The 18876-nt window shown below is 47.5% G+C and overlaps 2 protein-coding genes across 2 annotated transcripts in view; one reads left to right on the top strand and one right to left on the bottom strand.

The window, feature by feature from the left end:
• The window catches only part of Foxo (forkhead box, sub-group O), a 347741-nt gene that overhangs the window by 312825 nt on the left and 16040 nt on the right, over positions 1-18876 (bottom strand). The window lies entirely within an intron of this gene.
• LOC143428130 (LIM/homeobox protein Lhx9) lies at positions 3013-14410 on the top strand. The gene is made up of 7 exons (XM_076902842.1): positions 3013-3033; positions 3615-3733; positions 5107-5417; positions 8398-8571; positions 9582-9814; positions 13517-13752; positions 13952-14410. Exons 3-7 carry the CDS (start codon positions 5140-5142, stop codon positions 14204-14206), a joined length of 1176 nt encoding a protein of 391 aa, XP_076758957.1. The 5' UTR covers positions 3013-3033; positions 3615-3733; positions 5107-5139; the 3' UTR covers positions 14207-14410.

Below are 18876 nucleotides of genomic sequence, written 5' to 3'. Positions count from 1 at the left end.
AGCGGCGGTGGCTCGCCGTTTCCCATCAGAGCGGTGTCAGTCTGAATAGCACGTCGACCAATCGGACGACGGCTTTATCTTTGTCCGGTCCTCCCATTGGCTGGAACCGGTCGGGTTTCTATCGAGCGGGCGTCAGAAGGCCGCGCCTAGCGGAGAGAGGTTGCTGCTTTGGATCTGCTGGGGTTACCGTACCTTCGTTTTCCCCTCCAACAGGTCGAACAAGGACGGTAAAGCGGGACGAGCGGCAGTCGAACGAAGAGAAGAAGCGAGAACGACAAAGAGGGATGAGATAGGCTGCTCGTTGATGGGAGGGGAGGAAGCGAGGATAGACCTAGTACTCGTCCTCGTCTTCGTTAATATTGCTTTCAGCCGTCGGTCTGCTAGGCTGTTTTCGAAAGAGCCTTGATCGATATGACGTTGCATCCCCGGACACCTTGCTACGAGACGCAACGTTCCTCGCGCGCCCTTCCACGCGACACGCGGTTCCATTCGCCCTTACTAAACATTCTCCCTTACTCTCTCTCTCTCTCTCTCTCTCTCTCTCTCTCTCTCTCTCTCTCTCTCTCTCTCTCGGGTAAACCCCGAAGATTGCGAGACGGAGGAGAGGCTGTGCAACTTTTTTCTCGTCGCTCCTCACTGGAGCCAAAAACCCCGATTGAAACGGGGTTGCGACCACTGCCGTGTCCACTCGAGTTTGAGTGGATTTCATTTTCGAGCTGACTTTGGGTATTATTATTTATTGGGTGGAAGGAATTTTAATACTAATTCGCATAGAATGTCAATCTCGTTAAATACGATCTTACTCCGATTGATTAATTGTTCTCCGATACGGAGAATCTCAACTAGAAGGTACGCATCTTCGACCGCTTCGTGTTTCGACTGAACGCCACCGTGTTAGTTCAATTCGCATAAACAAACTCAGAAAAGTCATGGAGAGTAATTGCCGTGAAACACGGGACGAAAAGAAGAGAAGAAGGGCGCGAGCAGTGGTAACGACGTATAAAAGGCGGGGCCCGATTTGCACAGGCCCGTGCAATTGTGCCGCGGTTAACGGACATAATTGTACGTATCCTAAGGGATGAAAGGGGAGAAACAGAGCAGCAGTGCAGACTCCGGAGAGACAGGATGAATTTCCGTCGCGCACCGCGTCCAATACCAAAGCGCTGCTCGCGGTACGGACAATACGTCTGACTGTTGGCATCATTCGATTACGATTAAACGGTAAAACGCGGCGGAGAAAATCTGACGCTGGTAATACAGGTGAGCGTGCTCGCGTGCCGAGGAATGTTGGCTATTTGTTTCCCGGTCTCCTTTGGCTGGTTTTACAATGTAGAATGGTGTGACATAATGCTCTTGGGAAACGTACGATGTATTTCGTACGATGAAAAGATACTGCTTCATCTGATACCGCGAATTTATGACTAGAAAAGCGGGCATCCATGCATTTCATTCCTCGTGTTCGTACGAATATAAATTTACAATTACATTCGTACTCGTAATTATCAATGGAAAGTTTAACTACATTTGCTACAAAATTTTATTTCGTAAAAAGTACGTACGCGTGTGAAATAAGCGATTTCATTAATTCTAACAGAACCGACACAACTTTCGCGTCGGAACAACATTAAATACATATCTCGTTCCGTTTGTTAATTCCCCGAGAACCGTGTCGTAAGCGCTCGCGGCTCGACGTTCGATCTGACTTTCAGAAATCCACGGGCCAGCGAAATAATCGTTCGAAATCTGTACGCATCAGTCGGCGCGGCGCGCGTTTCTAAGCGGTCCGCGACGGTGGCGGCGGTGGCTACGGCAGCGTGGCATTCATTATTCATGATTAGCGCCTCCAGCCCCGTCAACGTCGTTTTCAAAGCGTTTACCGGTACGCGCGTTCGCGTTTCACTCTCAATTAATTTATAATCGCGCGAGGGCGGAGGGGGTGGAAAGGTGCCCCGGCTCCCAAAGAGAAATGACGTGACACGCGAATGGTTAGTCACGCGTCGCTCACGCATACGGCTACAAATTACATTTGCTCGGAACGGGCCAGCAGCTATGTTCCAGTTGGCCGCGAACGGACGAAAAACGTGTTCCCGCGACAATTTTAATATCGCTGACACACGTTTGTCACACGGTCCGCGTCAAGATACACTCGTGCGACCGCCGCTGAACGCCCTGCCCTCGTCATCGACGGCAACTGTTTACGAGAAACCGTAAACAGTTTCTACAGTATTAATTAATTTAAGACGTTACCCGTTACTCTCGATCTCTCCTCATCGGGCAACCTCCATTTTACGACCCCCTCCAAAACGTACCACCCTTAAAACTCGAGACGGTCACCCGACCGTCCCTACCTCCCATCGGAAGAAGCCACATGACGACATAATTGAATATGCTCGGGACGATTTCTGCTGTCCGTGGCGGCAGAGCTCGGGATTAGACGCGTCCTCGATGAAGACGAGATGTACCGGGAGGCCGGGCGCGCGTCGGCCGTTGAGCGCGCAAACGCCGGGCGTCCCGACGCCACCACCCCGTCCGCGCAGCCACCGAGAAACCCCACCCCGTAACTGCGACGTCGTCTGCACGCGGGGGGCCAACCCCTCTATTCTGCCATGCCGCCACGTCCGCCCCTGGCCCTGGCTGGTCAGCCCAGGATCGTGCTGTTACGCCGACGGGGAGCTTCCCTCGCGGCGAACTCGCTTGTCGACCTTATCCGCGTCGCGCACCATTTTTCCTCACGGCCGGCAAAAAATCGTACAACGACGGCGGCGTCTCACCTCGACCGACGGGAAAAGTGGTGTCTTCCGGGTTTCGCGATTCCGTCGGCGTGGCGACGACGACGACGACGACGACGACGACGACGACACGAAGACCTCGCGTGAACGGTGTCCGCGACGTGCAGCGCTGGCCTATTGGTGATGAGTTACGCGCGAGGGAGGACCAGGTGATAAAGGAGAGCGAGTTGAGCGAAGAGCACGCCGAGGATCGACGACGACGGTCAGAGAGATCGGGGAATCTGGATATACGACGGAAGGGCAGGTAGAGACGAATTGGGATTAATAGTGAATGTAGCGGATTCACGGTGGAGATTTTTGAAATAATGGGGGGTCGTTAAGTGTTGCCACGATGTAGCTTCTAATTTGAAAATTAATCGAAGCAAGTATAATTGATTGTGTTCCGAAATGAAATGAATTTTTCGGTTTAACGATCGACTCAGATTTCAATACTGCAACTACTTATTCTCTCCAATTATATCATTAAGATTTCACGGATTTTCCTGCACACTCCAATTAAAATTAATCGTCCTTCATAAATCTCTATCAAAATTGAACGTTGAGCAATTCTATGATCAATTCGAGAAGATTATACGCAACTGCTTCGAGCAATTCGATACTTAAACGTAGCCCCTGCTTCGATCGTCCAACACTCGAAACGTTTATTTCTGAGATCGTGGTTGTCGCGATAGCTACCGACGGACCTTGAAACACCAACTTTGGATCGTTCCTTTCAACGACAATCTAGTATCGACCGTGCCGAGCCTACAAGCTTGTATCGCTCGTCATTTAGGATCACGTTTCGAGTAGAAATAAAGAGGTACAAGGAACAATTTCACATTATAGGGTCGCTACGACGACGGGAAGCGACGGTCGACGAAGAATAGCCAGAGAAAACGACGCAGACGTTGCTAGCGTCGGTGGAATTCACCGCGGAGTTTGCAGCTGATTAATTTAACATTCGGGTGAGTGAAAAGTAGAGACCAGCGAAGATTTATTTCAATTTGAAACTTAATCGAACCGAGAGGTAGCATCGAGTTATCGATTAGACTCGCTGCGATAGACCAGCAACCTTGGGACGTATTTGACAAAATATTCCAAAGTGAGCGGGCATACAAATTAATTTGTTTCTACCGCATTAATACTAGCATGCGAATGTGGTCCAGTCATACCACTCGTTAAGCATCCAAAAATGATGAATGTGAACGACAAAAAACAAAATTATATGTTTATCCCAATCTCTTAACAAAAATCTACGGATAAGATTTAGACTTTGCCTAAAAATACCATCCTCCTGTTACTTTTATATTTTTAGGTCGAGAGCACCTTCTCTAGAATTGCTTAGCTTCCACTCGATTTGAGATGCGAACAATTATTTAATCAAGTGGAAATAATAACCAGCCACTCTCTCGAAAGGTGGATAAAGAGAAAGATCCGAGTCCGACAGAAAAATCAGATAGCTAGGAAGACAACGAACGTAGGGACAAAAGGAACAACCGAACAACCGTAGAATAGTTGTAAATCAGCGTGCACACGTTCGGCCTAATAAAACGTCGGTGACAAGCGGCAGCAAAACGGCGTCACCTTGGTAGAACGAGGTGTACGGTGATTCCAGGCGACGTCACCTTCCATTTAACTTACGGAAATCACGTGCGGCCCGCGCTCGTAAAGGACGTTGAGTTATTGTGGCGATCCGCAAGCTTCTACTAATTAGCTCGCGGCCGATTCGAAACCGAGAGAGCCACTGCCCCGGGAGTCATTCATTAACGGGACAGCAGTCACGAATTGTTTTCATTCATCGGTTCTTGCGTGCGCCGCCGCTGAGAAGTGTCCTGAATGAATGCGGAGCCGCCTGTCCTCCTCCTCCTCCTCCTACTCCTCTCTTCCTCTGCCTCCTCCTCATCTTCCTCCCCACCCCCTTCATCGGGACTCCGCCGCCGCCGCCGCCGCCGCCGCCGCCGTTGCCGCCACCGCCTCCGCCTCCGCCGTCGCCAGAGGAGGAGACTCACAAGTCCCTCAACTTCGAACACTCGTCATCCCGATGACGACGAGAAAAAAATGTTTTCACCGTGAAATCGGGAACGAATGACCCAACTGGAAACACCTCGAATACTCACCCATCAAATACAATCGGGGGTGGACTAAAGTTGGCTGGATGAAAATCGATACATACATCAGAGATGGGTACCATATCTACTGTAATGTAATTCGTTCGTTGATCGTTAAAAATGTCTAGCTGTAACGAGACGGGCATCCAACTCTTGCCGTGTACCAATTCACTTGGAAACGTAACATTGCCCTCGAAAGTCAGAAAGCGCAATCTTTGTTTTCCCTGCAGAATGCGCCGGTGGTCGCGGTGGTTCGCGTCGAGATGTTGAAGGAAGTCGGGTGTGGGAGCAGCACACCCCCGCCAGGGGATGGTGCCGTCAGCAACCGGCAGGTTGGCACCGGTGAGAACAACAACGCTGATGGAAGCCTCGGCTGCGGGGGTTGCGGCCGGGAGATAGCCGAGAGATGGTACCTAAGGGCCGCGGATCGCGCCTGGCACTGCGGCTGTCTTCGTTGCTGCCACTGCCGGGTGCCTCTCGCCGCCGAGTTGACGTGTTTCGCCAGGGACGGCAACATCTACTGCAAAGAGGATTATTATAGGTTAGTAGAAGTAGTCGTAAGCGGATTAGGGCCGGCCAACGCTGCAAGGGGTGGCTTACCGTCGTAACTCCGTTCCAAAAGCAGAGGGAACTACCGGAACCGAGAGCATTTTCTATCCAAGATGCTACGCTCGATTGTTTGCTGTTGTTTCGAAGGTGTTCCAACTGCGACGTTCCGTATTAGAAGTGGCCTATAATGCAAAAAGTAAACTTTCCCGTATATACGTAAGTTGCACAGAAATACGGAGGAATAAAGAGGTGATAACAGATTCGATCTATTCTATTTTGAAAATGAACATTTTCTGCAACTGCTTTACCCGTTTCTTTCCTTTTACGTTTCGCTACGCGAGACAAAGCGGACCCATCGTGCCATTTTACGTCGAATTACCCAGATGATGCGCGAAATTAATGCAAGATTCTCCAGCGCCGGTTGCCAGTGGCCTGGTTGGCATACGGCTTCTCGTTTCAGTATTTATTGGGGTATCCGCGAATTTGCATAGGAGCGTCCGCCCCGCTCAAAACTTAGCCAGGACCACACAAAATGTCTACTAATGGCCAGATTCAAGCCATGTTTGTCCTAGGCAGGCCTAACCCGGCACCTAAAATTCCACGCTGCGATACGTTCGCCACGATAAAAACACGCGATCACGATTTTCGATGGATACCCTCTTCTTTCCACCATCGCTTCAGTTTTCATTCGTACACCGTTTTGATCCATCGTTTTATACATGCATTTTCATTCGTTTAATTGAATTTCATTAAACAATTTCCTATAGCACTGTTATGCACTCAGGCACTTTGATTGTTTCGTGAGATTAAATAAAATAACGTGTGTATAAAATGTACAATTAACTGGAAGAAACATTGCGCACCGAGTGAAATAAATTTTTCTTGCGCAACTGTCCAGCGCAAGTTTCATCTTCCTGTTTGCACGCGTTCAGACGTAAACGCTCGTCGAACCGACTCAGATTAAGATATTAAAATGCAAAATTGCGACGAATGAAATTAATTAGATTAAACACAACGATTGTGAGGAAGGTAATTAGATGAAGGGAAGAATCTGTTGCCGTGTTTTTGCCTATGAAAACTCGTCGGTTGCGTTCTCGTTGAAATTCAGAGCGTAGTTAGCGGACGCGACGAAGAAGCACGCGTTGCATAATTTTACGGAGTCCTCGTAAGCGTGAGAAGCGTTTCTTTTCCTTCGACCCCTTCACCGCCCTCTTTCTTTTTCCTTTCGTTCCGTTTCGTTTAGTATCGAGCCGATTGAAATTGTAAAATTGACGAGCTTTTCGAGTAGAAGTTAGCGTTAATAAATATTCAATTTCCTATGAATTATTCACCACGTAATTATTGTTTACTTATATAATAGTATCGGTGGAAATATCTCCTCAGCAAAGGACTAGATCAAATTTTGTACGCACGAACATTGAAAATAAACGAAACAGGAGTAGTTGTATTTAATTTTCATTTCCACGGTATTATTGTCGAATATTGTTTGCTTGTTATTATTTTAATGACAGGAAAGTAGGATTGGATTGCAAATTCGCCTTTTTTCGATCCTGTAATCGTCTTCTCGTCAGCAAATTAATGCATGGAACTCGATAGGAAGAAATAATTAAAGGGAATAAAAGGAACTCTAGCCTAGCATCGGACAATTTTCAGTACATGCACACTATACCAGAGTTATTTTAGTATATGTATACAGTCACTGTTTTAAAGGGGCTGAATCCACCTCTACAATGCATCGCACAGTAATACATAATAGACGATAGAACGGTCTACTAAAGTTGTTAAAGACTTTTAATGACGGTATAATATTAAAAGTCACACGCGAGAAGTGTTAAAAAAGATAGGAATATCGCAAGGACACCAAAGAAGAAACGCTGAGACACACGCAGAAATCGCACGTTCGCGCCGGTCCTCGGGTGCCAAGGATTCCAGACGAGGGTGGAACACGCCATAGCCCGGTGTTCCTGCAGGCTGGAAACCCTAGGCCGCCGGTTCGTTAAAGAAGAATACACAGCCGGCTCCCATGCAATATGCAACGATCCATATCCAGGCCAACCCCTTTGTCTCTATTTGGTTTTCGCGCTTCGAAAGCTGTAACTTCGCCTCGATCGTCGACGACCGATATATGAGAGCCTGCGAGGAAACCCCACCCACCCCTCGTGCTACTCCACCCTCTCGCTCTCTATCCCCTCCGCGCCTTGGCTGTCTGCCTTCGTAAACGTTATGGTGTATTAGTGGAAGAAAAACGTAACCCAGAGGGGGAACGGGCATTGTTCTCCGATTTTGGTTCGAGCCGATAGTCACGAACAACTGGGGTCACGTGCGCGCGAAGGAGAGGAACACGGAGAACACAGACGCAGGGAATCGATGAATTCGAGCGACGATCGGGATCGTTGATTTTGTAATTAGGGGATTCTACGAAGAACGCGCGATCGAGAACTCGAGGACCCTCGAAGGAACCCGGAACGACGACGATGCTCTCTCTGTCGACTATGCAACTACTGTTGTAGAGGAATATCCAAGTTCATTCTGCTCGTCTGTCTTTGTTGCTTTCTGTCCGTTTATGTATTTGTTATTGTATGTGTCGATTAATACTGAAGGGAATCGTGGATAATTTGCAAGAATTGGTGGAGTTCTCAAGCGGAAGAAAGTCTGACAAATGTTTTTTTTCGTGCCATTAAAACTTATCGTTGCAATAACTCATAGTGTAATACTGTTTTTGTGATACCGATTGTAAAGCTGATCAGCAGTTTCAATCAACAACATTCGTTCTCCGTGAACGAGTGGCTGATCGGACACGGGCATCGTTCTACGTGGAATGCCGAGCGGTAACTACAATAATTCAGACTGTAATTTTCGCGATTTCGAACACGACAGAGGACAGTTTCCTCGTTTTCATTTATTATTGAATATTCCAATATTTCAACTTGAATCAGAGCGAATAAAAAAAAGAGCACAATTTCCATCCATAGATTGTTCGCCGTTTCAAGATGTTCCCGATGCCGAGCCGGGATTTCCGCGTCGGAGCTGGTGATGCGCGCAAGGGACCTGGTCTACCACGTGGCCTGTTTTACGTGCGCCTCATGCGGCACCCCGCTGAACAAGGGCGATCATTTCGGGCAGAGGGACGGCCTGGTCTACTGTAGGTGAGAAACACGAGCCCGAATTACCATCCTCCAAAGGCCGTCTCTTTGTTATCAACGAGTTTGATGACGAGAGTGACAGAAACACGAGGCGCGTCGACATAGGACATTTATTATCGTTCGCTGCTCGCCTAATGACAGCCCTCCGGCGCGGGTGAATCCGGTCTTTTCAATTCTCAGAAACGGGATCGGTATATACAAAAGAGAGAGAGAGAGAGAGAGAGAGAGAGAGAGAGAGAGAGTGGGAGAGAGAGAGGGAGAGAGAGTGTGTGTGTCTGTGTGTGTGAGAGAGAGAGAGAGAGAGAGAGAGAGAGAGAGAGAGAGAGAGAGGGAGAGTGGGAGAGAGAGAGGGAGAGAGAGAGAGTGTGTGTGTGTGTGTGTGTGTGTGTGTGAGAGAGAGAGAGAGAGAGAAAGGCCGAAAGATAGTCGAGCTCGACGCGCGCTCTCGTAAAGGGAAAGACATCGCGGTGCCGCTTGCCGCTCCGCGGGATCGATTCGATCGCTACTCTCGCTGGTTTATCAACGGTGTCGCCGCGTGTAAACTAGTGTCGTGAAGGAGGCGGATAATATTTCGTACAGAGTCTAAAGTGGGGGGTTGACAGATTTCTCAGAGTTGCTTGCGAAAAGAGATTTTTATTAAATCGATGTAACGCGTGACATTCGAGGTATTATCATCGAAGGGTTGGGATGAGAGAGGGCTGTTGGAATATGTTTGTCGGCGATGTTGACCGATGAGATTGTTCAGGAAGAAAGGAGATGTTGTCTTGTATCAAATTAAAAGGACGAGGAGCTCGTTGCCGCGCGGTTCGAACGAAAGGAAACAAACGATAAATAAAGCGCTCGATTCGCCGATCCATCGATCCGATCGAGCGCCAAACGGCCTGGCCGTTCGTCTATCTCCTCTCGCGAGCGTGACCGCGTTCGCGCGTTCATCGAACTCGGCGGATAACGCAGGGTCGCCACTGAAATACTCGACAGCAAGGTTCACGAATGACGAGCTGGTCGGTCCCAAGACCTCACTACGAGTTGCTGTGCTGCGCGGGGGATTACGGAAGCGCAGCCAGCAACATCGAGGACATCGGCTCGCCAGGGGTGTCGCCGCTTCCGGCTTATTACAGCGCCGCTGAACAGAGCCCGATCACCTCTTCCGGCACGGTGCAGAAGGGTCGTCCCAGAAAGAGGAAGCTGTCAGAAGTGACCGGCTCCGAGATGCCCGTTACCATGAGACTAGCCGCTGGAGCCCTAGGTGAGTTGCATATTTTCAATTTCTCTCGACTTTCTCGATGTTGAACGATCAAAGTTTTCAGAGGGATTCATCGCGACAAATTAAAGGTTTCTCTGAAATGATCGAATGGCGGTAATATTTCCTCCTTAAATAGAAAAAGCTACAAGTTCCGAGAAAGAAGTTCTTCGGAACTCGGTCCACGAGGGAAGCATCGATCCTACAGTTCGATCCGAAATCGTGCCGCGGATCGATTAATCGCGCGAGCGACAGAGGGTAAAACAGAGAGAGAGAGAGAGAGAGAGAGAGAGAGAGAGAGAGAAATAGGCGAGGGACGAAAGAAAAACGCGGCCTCGGGGCCCTTTGTTCCCTTCCGTCGTACAGTCGAAACAATAAAGAATTCACAAGAATCCAGCCTCGGCTTGACTCGGCCCGAGGACGCAAATACGTGTAATTGGCAGTGGTGAAACAAACGCGGGAACGTAAGAGAGAGGGATGGAAAAGGGTTGCCAGAGGGATAATTGGGCCGGATGGTAAACGGGGGTGTGCTTTCAAACGTAGGTCTTAAAACCATGGGAACACGTGGTACACGCTGGCTCTCTCTCTCCCTCTCTCTTGAACCTACTCTTTCTCTTACTTTCCATCCCTCGAATCGCGTTGGTTAGCCAGGGGAGTTGCATTATTTGCCGAGCTATGAGTATAATGGCTGGTTCCTTCGGTGCGCAAACATTTGCACGAGCACTCGAGGATCGCGAGCCGCGAATTGGCCGGAGATTGTTCGCGCTCGCCTCGTTAGACGTTCCCTCGTCGGCACACACGCGAAATTCTTCGGCGAAATTTCGTACGGCTGTCTAATTGATCGTTCTGTACAAAGTACAAGCGTCTCGTCGAGCTTCTTTGTCCCGGCGTGTCGGACATGTGCCCGACGGACCGATCGAACGATTTTCCTTTTCGAGAGCTCAAGAATAAACGGGCCAGGCTCTCGTTTCGCGAATACGTTCGTTCTCGCATTACTTGGTCATCATGGTTGTTGCTTTAAATTGGAGTCGTTTCGTTTAAATTGGCTCGTTCGATATACGCTGGAAGACGTTCCGCTAAACCTCCTCGGCCCAACGAGATTAAGAAAAACGGGTAACTTCTGCTATTTATCTAAATGTCAGAATACTGAATTAATCGTATACCGGTCATTCATGGGAAAGCCTACAGGAACCTGCATGAAATCGAATGACGAAATGAATTTAATAAACGATAATTCGTGTAATACCGCCGGAAGCAAGATCGCGTCGCGAGATTCACCTGTTGGTTGTGGTTGTGTTTCGGTTCGCAAGTGTTTGCAATGACGCGACGATTATTTTATTTTATAATTGACACACGATTACGTGAATGATACTCGCGTTACCGAACGATCAACAGCCGTGATATCGGCCATGAAACGGCTTACAGGGATCGCGCAGCCTTGGACGGGGTGGGAACCGGACGACTGATTCGCGTTTTATTGTCTTTATATATAATTGGGACACTTTTTGCTGATGAGCTACCGGATCCCTCAAAACTATTCCGTCTGGACGTCAGACGGAGCGTTCGATGAATCGCTGGAATTGCGACCGCGATAAGCCCGTCGATTCTCCGCCGCTGAGAATACTTTTGTCCACGCGGTTACGCTTCTTGCGAGGATGAAAAATTAGCCCAATTCGGCGACTGAATTTCGGTTTTGTTGTACAAGGAATGTTAAACAGGGGGTAGTTTTTGCGAGGCCATTACTCGAAGAGCGAGATCATTACTTGAAGAACGATGAAAACTACTTGTTATCGCTATACACTAGTGAGGTAATAAATAGTTTAAGCTTAGCGGGCGCGAAGTAATGTTCACAGAGGGTTCGCGTCATGCATCGATACGAACGATCGTCCCGTGATCGGAGAGCGCGAACCACGCCGGTCGCGCGAGAGCAGAGAAAAGGCTAGGCCCCGCGGAGACAGTGACAGATGGGTATCGGTGGCGAGATGCATCGATTGGCCGATCTGGCCGGAAAAGAATGTTGCCGCGGCCAATACGTGGCCGTAGCCAGCAGAATGGCCGGCGGAACACTATAATGCCGCCTGCGTGAGTTTCTTGCCGGTTCGAAGACGGCCCTCGCCGTCGACCGTCCGTGCCATCCGTGTGATTTCGGCCTCTAGCCCGAACCTGACAAATTGTAATCTCATTCTTGAACCACGAAAACCGTCCATCCCCCTCGCCGTTTCCCCTCTTTATCCCGCCATTGCGAGTCCCTTAGCCGTCCCGTCACACGCGGAGATACTCGCGCGGCTTGGGAACCAGGCCAGTCCGATGAAAAAACTTGCGTACTCCTTTTGCAGGGGCGTGCGTTCGGCCGTGTTTATTGATAGAGCTGGTTCTAGGGAAAGCAATCCGTTTGAGAAACGAGAGAGAGGACGGCGAGGCGACGAGAACGTCGCGTTTCCTTCGGTTTTTCTCGTGGCCGATGGAACGAGTCTTTCGGGTTCTTTGCCCGAGCTAAGTTGAAAGGAACGAAACAAAAATCGGTGTCGTTCACCCCGAAGAACAAAACGAACCTACAGCGTCGGTGTGGCCGGCGTTCGCGAGAGCGGTTCTTCTCTTTTCTGGATCGCGAGTCACCGCGGAGAAACAGCCCGCCGCGTCCGTAGGGAATGGAAGTTCGGGACAATAAACAGTAATGGCGGATACGTGCTCGGGGATTTACTTCTGCCCGGGTCTACCTCCCCTCGCCTTTCCACTCTACCATTCCCCTATATGCGCGCGGCTGTCCGCGAACGTCGTCTTGGAACCCGTTCTTTCTCCCCGATTGAATTCAATGGTTACCCTCGTCGTCTTATTTATTGGATGCGTTCCTTCGCTCCGGCGGCGCGCAACAACTGCAACTTGCAACTCTCTCTCTCTCTCTCTCTCTCTCTCTCTCTCTCTCTCTTACGATGCTCCTTGCTTTTATTCGTTTCGCGTACTGCACATAACTGTGCGGGGTGAAAGCATGGGGGTAGAATTGACGGGTAGATGAGAAGCTTGAGAGGAATAGACTAGTCGGTATTAGTAGTATTAATTGAAATGTTTGATAATTAGAAGTTCCTGTGGATAATGTTGAAAATTTTTTGTTGTTCGGGCGGAAAATCGACTTGATGGGTGAAGTATAAAAAGTTTGGAAGTAGGATCGCCAAGGATCCTTGAAAATGTGCAACGCTTTGCTTCGGAGATTGCTCTTTCAAGATTTTCGTCAAACAGCAGAATAAATCATCCGATAGATGGGATGGATAGGCGCCTATATAGATAGTGCCGATTGATGGATCACGGAACGTTCAACACCGATCAAAGATGAATCTTCTCATTTACCATTGACTGTCCTCTGTATCGTTCGATCGATGCTTGCTCTTTTCTGTCCGCTGTCTCGTCTTTTTACGTCCGATGGGACTGAACTCCTTATACGCGGCCCATAGACCGATCAGTTTAAGAAATCTTTGTAACAGGTACACGAAAGTTGGCTAAACTTGGACTGGACACATTCGTAGCAGCAACGTTCTGATTGTGTCTTGATCACTGTTGGCAAGATTAAAAACACGTTTAAGACACGATCCACTTTCTTCTATTGCAGATTCATTTCTCAGAATCGTCCAATTGAAATAATCTGTATCGTAGATTATAGTATTAAAAGATAGGAACCAGGTCGAATGAAAAGGAGGGTAAAATTACTCGTTGCAGAGCTGCTTCATCCTACCGAACTGTCCTCGTCCATGGAATCTTTGGCAGCGTACGAAGCGTCTGTCGGCTCTCCCGGGCCGGTACATCAGAGCCAACGGACGAAACGCATGAGAACTAGCTTCAAGCACCATCAGTTGCGAACGATGAAGAATTATTTTGCTATAAATCAGAATCCCGACGCGAAGGACCTCAAGCAACTGGCGCAGAAGACAGGGCTCTCGAAGAGGGTGCTTCAGGTAGGAAATATTATTCAGCAGGATTCCGTTCCGCGAAATTCTAATGTCGCGGCATTTAATAACGATTATCGCGTTTATCGTTTCTATCGAACTTGATTCCGTTGAAATGCACGGGGAACGAAGGAGAAGGAGAAGAGGAGAAGGAGAAGGAGAAAGAGAAGGAGTCGCGAGGCCTGAACTAGGTTCTCGATTCACGCAGGTCTGGTTCCAAAATGCCCGCGCGAAATGGCGACGGAACATGATGAGGCAAGAGGGCAACACGACTACCAGCAATGTGGGGTGTCCAGGGACGCCGGTCCCATCGAACACGGCCGGCTCGCCAAACGTGGGACCAGCAGCCAGCATCCTAGGGGACAGCAACAGCATGCCGTCGACCTCGATGGAGGAGCTGCACGCTCTTCATCACCTACATTCCGGCGTTTCCTCCCAGGTCTCGTTCTCCGATCTTTACTGACGACGGCTTGAGATGGAGGAAGACAGCTACAGCAACCTTTCCAGCCATCTTGGATGAAGGATCGTCGCGTCCTTCTATGGGATCGACTTTCTAACGCGTTGACTTTCCATTCGATTTTCTTCCTCCTTTTGCTCGAGATTTTCACAACGTTCATTGATCGGTTGTCAACGAACGGGCCATACCTTGCGCGATCGATAGTCGACGGACGATAGAGGACCCATTTCAACTGCTGTACGGCTTAAAAGAACTTTATAGAACCTTCGACGATTGTTTTGGTGAGTAATAACACGGAGATATCCTCCAACTCGAAATATATAGATTTGAACGTCGTTCGTCCGTCAAGAAGATCATCGTATACGGTAATTTAAATTAAATCTGCTTGGTACACGAGCAAATGACGATCATTGATCGCTTCGAATCTCTAGAAACCATAAATATAATACCAACTGTAGTATCTAGTGAAAATTTACCAACCTTGTCGCGAGAATTCTAATTGAACGATCTCAGCGAAATATAAGAAAATCTCACCAGGAAAATGGCCAAGGTTCGCGATCCTGGCCGATCAGTGGACGCTTAACAGCGTTTCAGCTGAAACGGAGATTATGTTTAAGTAATCAGTGATAATAATCATAGTTCCATGCACATCCGAATTACAAATGGTACTAGGCGATAGTTTGTCTCGCTAGCGAGGGCGCGAACCGGGTCTGGGTGCCGGGTCGGACAAGCGAAGATGAGACCAATGGGATGGACGTTTGCTTTTTTCGAGACACTTTAAATTTTTGCCATTTCGCGTGGACAAGACCCGTTTTTTGTCGTGTACTCGGCTAGATTCGTCAACTGTTCGTTGATGAATTCAAGGCAAACATAGACTAGATCGTTCGACGCTTCGATTTTAGCCTTCCGTGGCACGCTGACCCGACTCCTCGCGTCGCTTCACTCCTCCTTTTTAGCCGAGAACCGTGTCACGGAGACACTTTTTGATAACGGCCATTTACGGGCTAGAGAATCGCGAACGAACAAAAGTGATAGGTGTTGTAAAACGGCGTTCCTCTCCTCGTGCCAAAAAATAAAAACGTACGTGCGTACGTACGTACATACGAATAGCTAAGATTGCAGTTCTTTTTTTACGATGCCAGCCGAATCTAAAGTTTCTACATACGAAGATTCTACGTTTCGTAAAAAGTAGATGTACCAAGAAGGGAAGGGGAGAGGGGGCGATCTTTGGATTCGATTGGCACGAAATACGAAATTCATTCGACCACTGACGACACGGTACGAATATTAGAGAGAAAGAAAATTAACGAATAGCTTGCAGAGCTTTCGCGCCAAATAATCGAGTATCTCGCGCGCGACCAACGATCAACGTGTAGCAAACGTTGTGACGGACAACGAGAAACAGGAAACGTAGATGAACGAAAAGAAAACGAACCACGGGGGTAGAGAAAGTAATTATATCCAGGCGAATTGTCGTGACCGTTCGTAGCACATGCGTGCGTCACGTTCCAGACATGTAACGTTAAAAAAAAAAAAAAAAAAAAAAAAATAGAAGCGAGGATTCCTATGATGAGAAAAAGATGAAGAAAAAATTTATTTGTAACGATCAAGAACTTATAATTTTTATATATACACATGGTAACATTAGAAAATAATATTTATCGACAGCAGACGACGAAACATTCCGAGATAAAGATCATCCCGGAGCTCACTTCCTTGCCCATCGGACATCTCGTCAATTACCACGACGAATCGCCAGCGTGAGGTTTTTCATACTTCTCTCCAGAATTTGCGACGATCTCGCGGTACGGGCAAGCGTCGAGGTGGAAATAGTCTGCATAGTCGGTAAAGTGGCGGCAGTCGCATGTTAGGCATGTGTAGCATAGCGATGATTTAACGTACGCGCGCGTAAACGTCTTAAAATCGCCACAGAGATTAAATAAAGTTGAAAAGAAAGTGGACGAACCAATTATGTAAAACTGTATAGATAAAATTAATGTGCTGCATTCGAGTGCGACTATTATCGTATAATAAATAGTTACGTACATCTGGAATTTGAAAATAACACTTCTCACTTGCTCCATCATTGCTCCAACATTCTCTTGCAATCTACAACCTGTTCATTTGTTCTGCAACAATGCAACGTCTTCAGCCATGTATCAAAGAAATGTTTTCATAATCGTTGGGTTATAGAAATTTTTCCCTTAAATTTGCAAAAGTATTCGTATAATTATAAGGATCATGCAGTAGTATCAACAACTCTAGTGTCCAACGATACGTTTTACCTTAGGTTATACCTTCGCTACAAAAACATGATGCTTTTAAAAGAGCATAATCCATTCAAGGAAGAAAAAAACAAGATAAAAGCTCACAAAAATCATCCCCGACCCGCTTACTAAAGAATTCCACGCGATTCGTTCCGTACTTAATTGAATCGCAAATTAAGCCTCTATCTCTGGGTAAAAACAGGCCACCAAGTCTTGGAAACGCGGCACCAACAAAGTTCAGAGATAGGAACGATATTCAGACCCAATGCAATGAAACCACGAATTTTATTCGCGTTACACCGCGCGTGTCTTCCGTGTCGAAGCTGAAAGTATCCCGCTCATATCTCTACCACTTCTGACAGCCCTGATCGTATCCCCTTGAAATATCAATAAACGGCGTTACAAGGCCCAAAATACTCAGGACACACGATCACCATCCCGTGGTTCCGCCACACGCGAACCTGTCGCCGCGAGACGCGGCTACGGGGAGCAAGTGCGAGTTCTAATTAGCATCAAATTAGGTATTTAAGGATTTCACGTTCGTGCGCGAACGAGTCGGGGAGAGAGAATTGAAGAAGAAAAGAGATTCAAAGACGTTCGAAGAAGAAGAAGAAGAAGAAGAAGAAGAAGAAGAAGAAGAAGAAGAAGAAGAAGAGGAAGAAGAAGAGGAAGAAGAGGAGAAGAAGGAGTGGAGGTGGAGGAAGGTCGAGAAGGCGGAAGAAAAGGAAGAAGAGAATCTCCTACTTAGGGGTTATACCAACATTGGGACCTCTCGTGTAAATCGTAGGCCCCGGAGTCGTATAAGTGCAGCGCGCGCTCTACGGCGTACACATATATTTTGTCGGCGCTCATATAAGTTAATTTTCAATCTATATGCGGGTTCTCGGATGGCGCGCGGCGACTCATCAACGAAATGAAGAAATTGAGACTCTCGTTAATATTTAATGAGCGCGAGGGGGATACAATGGCCGAAGCCGTCCGCGCGAGGAGTTCGAAATATCACCTCCGCAAACGGATACTACTAGGCGCGCGTGTGCGCGCTCTTTGTGATACCGCACGTTTGCCAACGCATTCGTATCTGTTATATTCGAATCGACCAAGAATCCTTGTATTGAGTTTCAACGTAAAGGTGAAAGTGAATCCTTGGTAGCATTAGTAGTATAAGTCAACGAATATACTGTCAACGTATTCACAGATTTGGGTTCGAAATCGAATATTTCACTTCGAGTCCGAAATTCGCAGCTAAAATAATGAAAACTTAAATATCAATCGACAGTGAAACGTAAAATATTCTTTCCTATCCCGTAAACGTTATTATTTCATTTTTATACGATTTTCTCGAATATAAATTAGTCGGCGATTTCTAAATATTTGATTAGTTTTCTGGCAAGATCGCGTATCTAAGGATTATTTCTGACACACCTTATATACGTAATTTATGCCCGAGGTTTAAAATTTCTAAAATTTTGCAAACTTACACGCACCATTAATTCTTCCAAGACGTCGATTGTTCAAAGTCATACGATACACACAGGTGAAATATGCTTTGCGAATGTCATTTTTCCGTACAAGGTAGAACCATTATTCCACTTCTATTTCAAATACAATCAGTCCAAGCATCAAACGTCAAGAGGTTCCAATTTGTGATCCTTTTGTTGACTGGCCTATTTGCAACTAATTTATGAGCCAGTCAGAAAGGCATATGTGCAAACGGTTAACGAGAGGGGACACGTCTCGTTGAAAGAAGCCTCCGAAAGGCGAGGGACGTGCGCATCCATGAATTCCGCGTATTTTCTGGCTTGTCGAAAAGCAGTCGTTGTCACTGGCTACCTTTTACAGCAGCGACAGCTGCGCCCAGAATCTGGTCCTCCCCTTTTATTGGCGATCGCGAATCGCGACCGTTCGCTTTGCGGGGCTTTATCTGCCGCGACAAGATGCTCGAAAACGGCCGCCTTCGATTCGCTTCGATCCGTGCCCCTTTTTCGCTGATTAACCCGATTCCCCGAGCAACGAACGCGACAAAGTGCTTCCTTGTTGAATCGCGAATGAGAAGAAATCTGTTTGCTCTCCGCGAGAGTGACGTTTTCGGATGCTACGCTCCAGAAATGTCCCAAGCTGACGTTCGGTCTACGTTCTCCTCTTTTTCTGTTATCTCTTGCAGGTGAAATCTTGTCGGAGCCAGTGGTAAACATTCTTTAACGATACAATAACTGATATTTATTCAGAGCCTCTTTCGACGTGTTTATGCTGTCTTAAGCAAAGTTAGTTTCCACCACTTCTTCATTTTTGAATCTCTTGCGTGGTACCTATACTTTTCGTTGTTTACGCATCCTGTTCGATACACTTGACTTTATCTTATATTATACCCGTATCTCTACCATTACGTGCTCTTATATCACATTCATTAAA

This window comes from Xylocopa sonorina, chromosome 10, assembly GCF_050948175.1.
Source record: "Xylocopa sonorina isolate GNS202 chromosome 10, iyXylSono1_principal, whole genome shotgun sequence".
Classification (NCBI taxonomy): Eukaryota; Metazoa; Arthropoda; class Insecta; order Hymenoptera; family Apidae; genus Xylocopa; species Xylocopa sonorina.
Note: the sequence above shows the minus strand (reverse complement) of the source record. Positions and strands in the feature narration are given on the sequence as shown.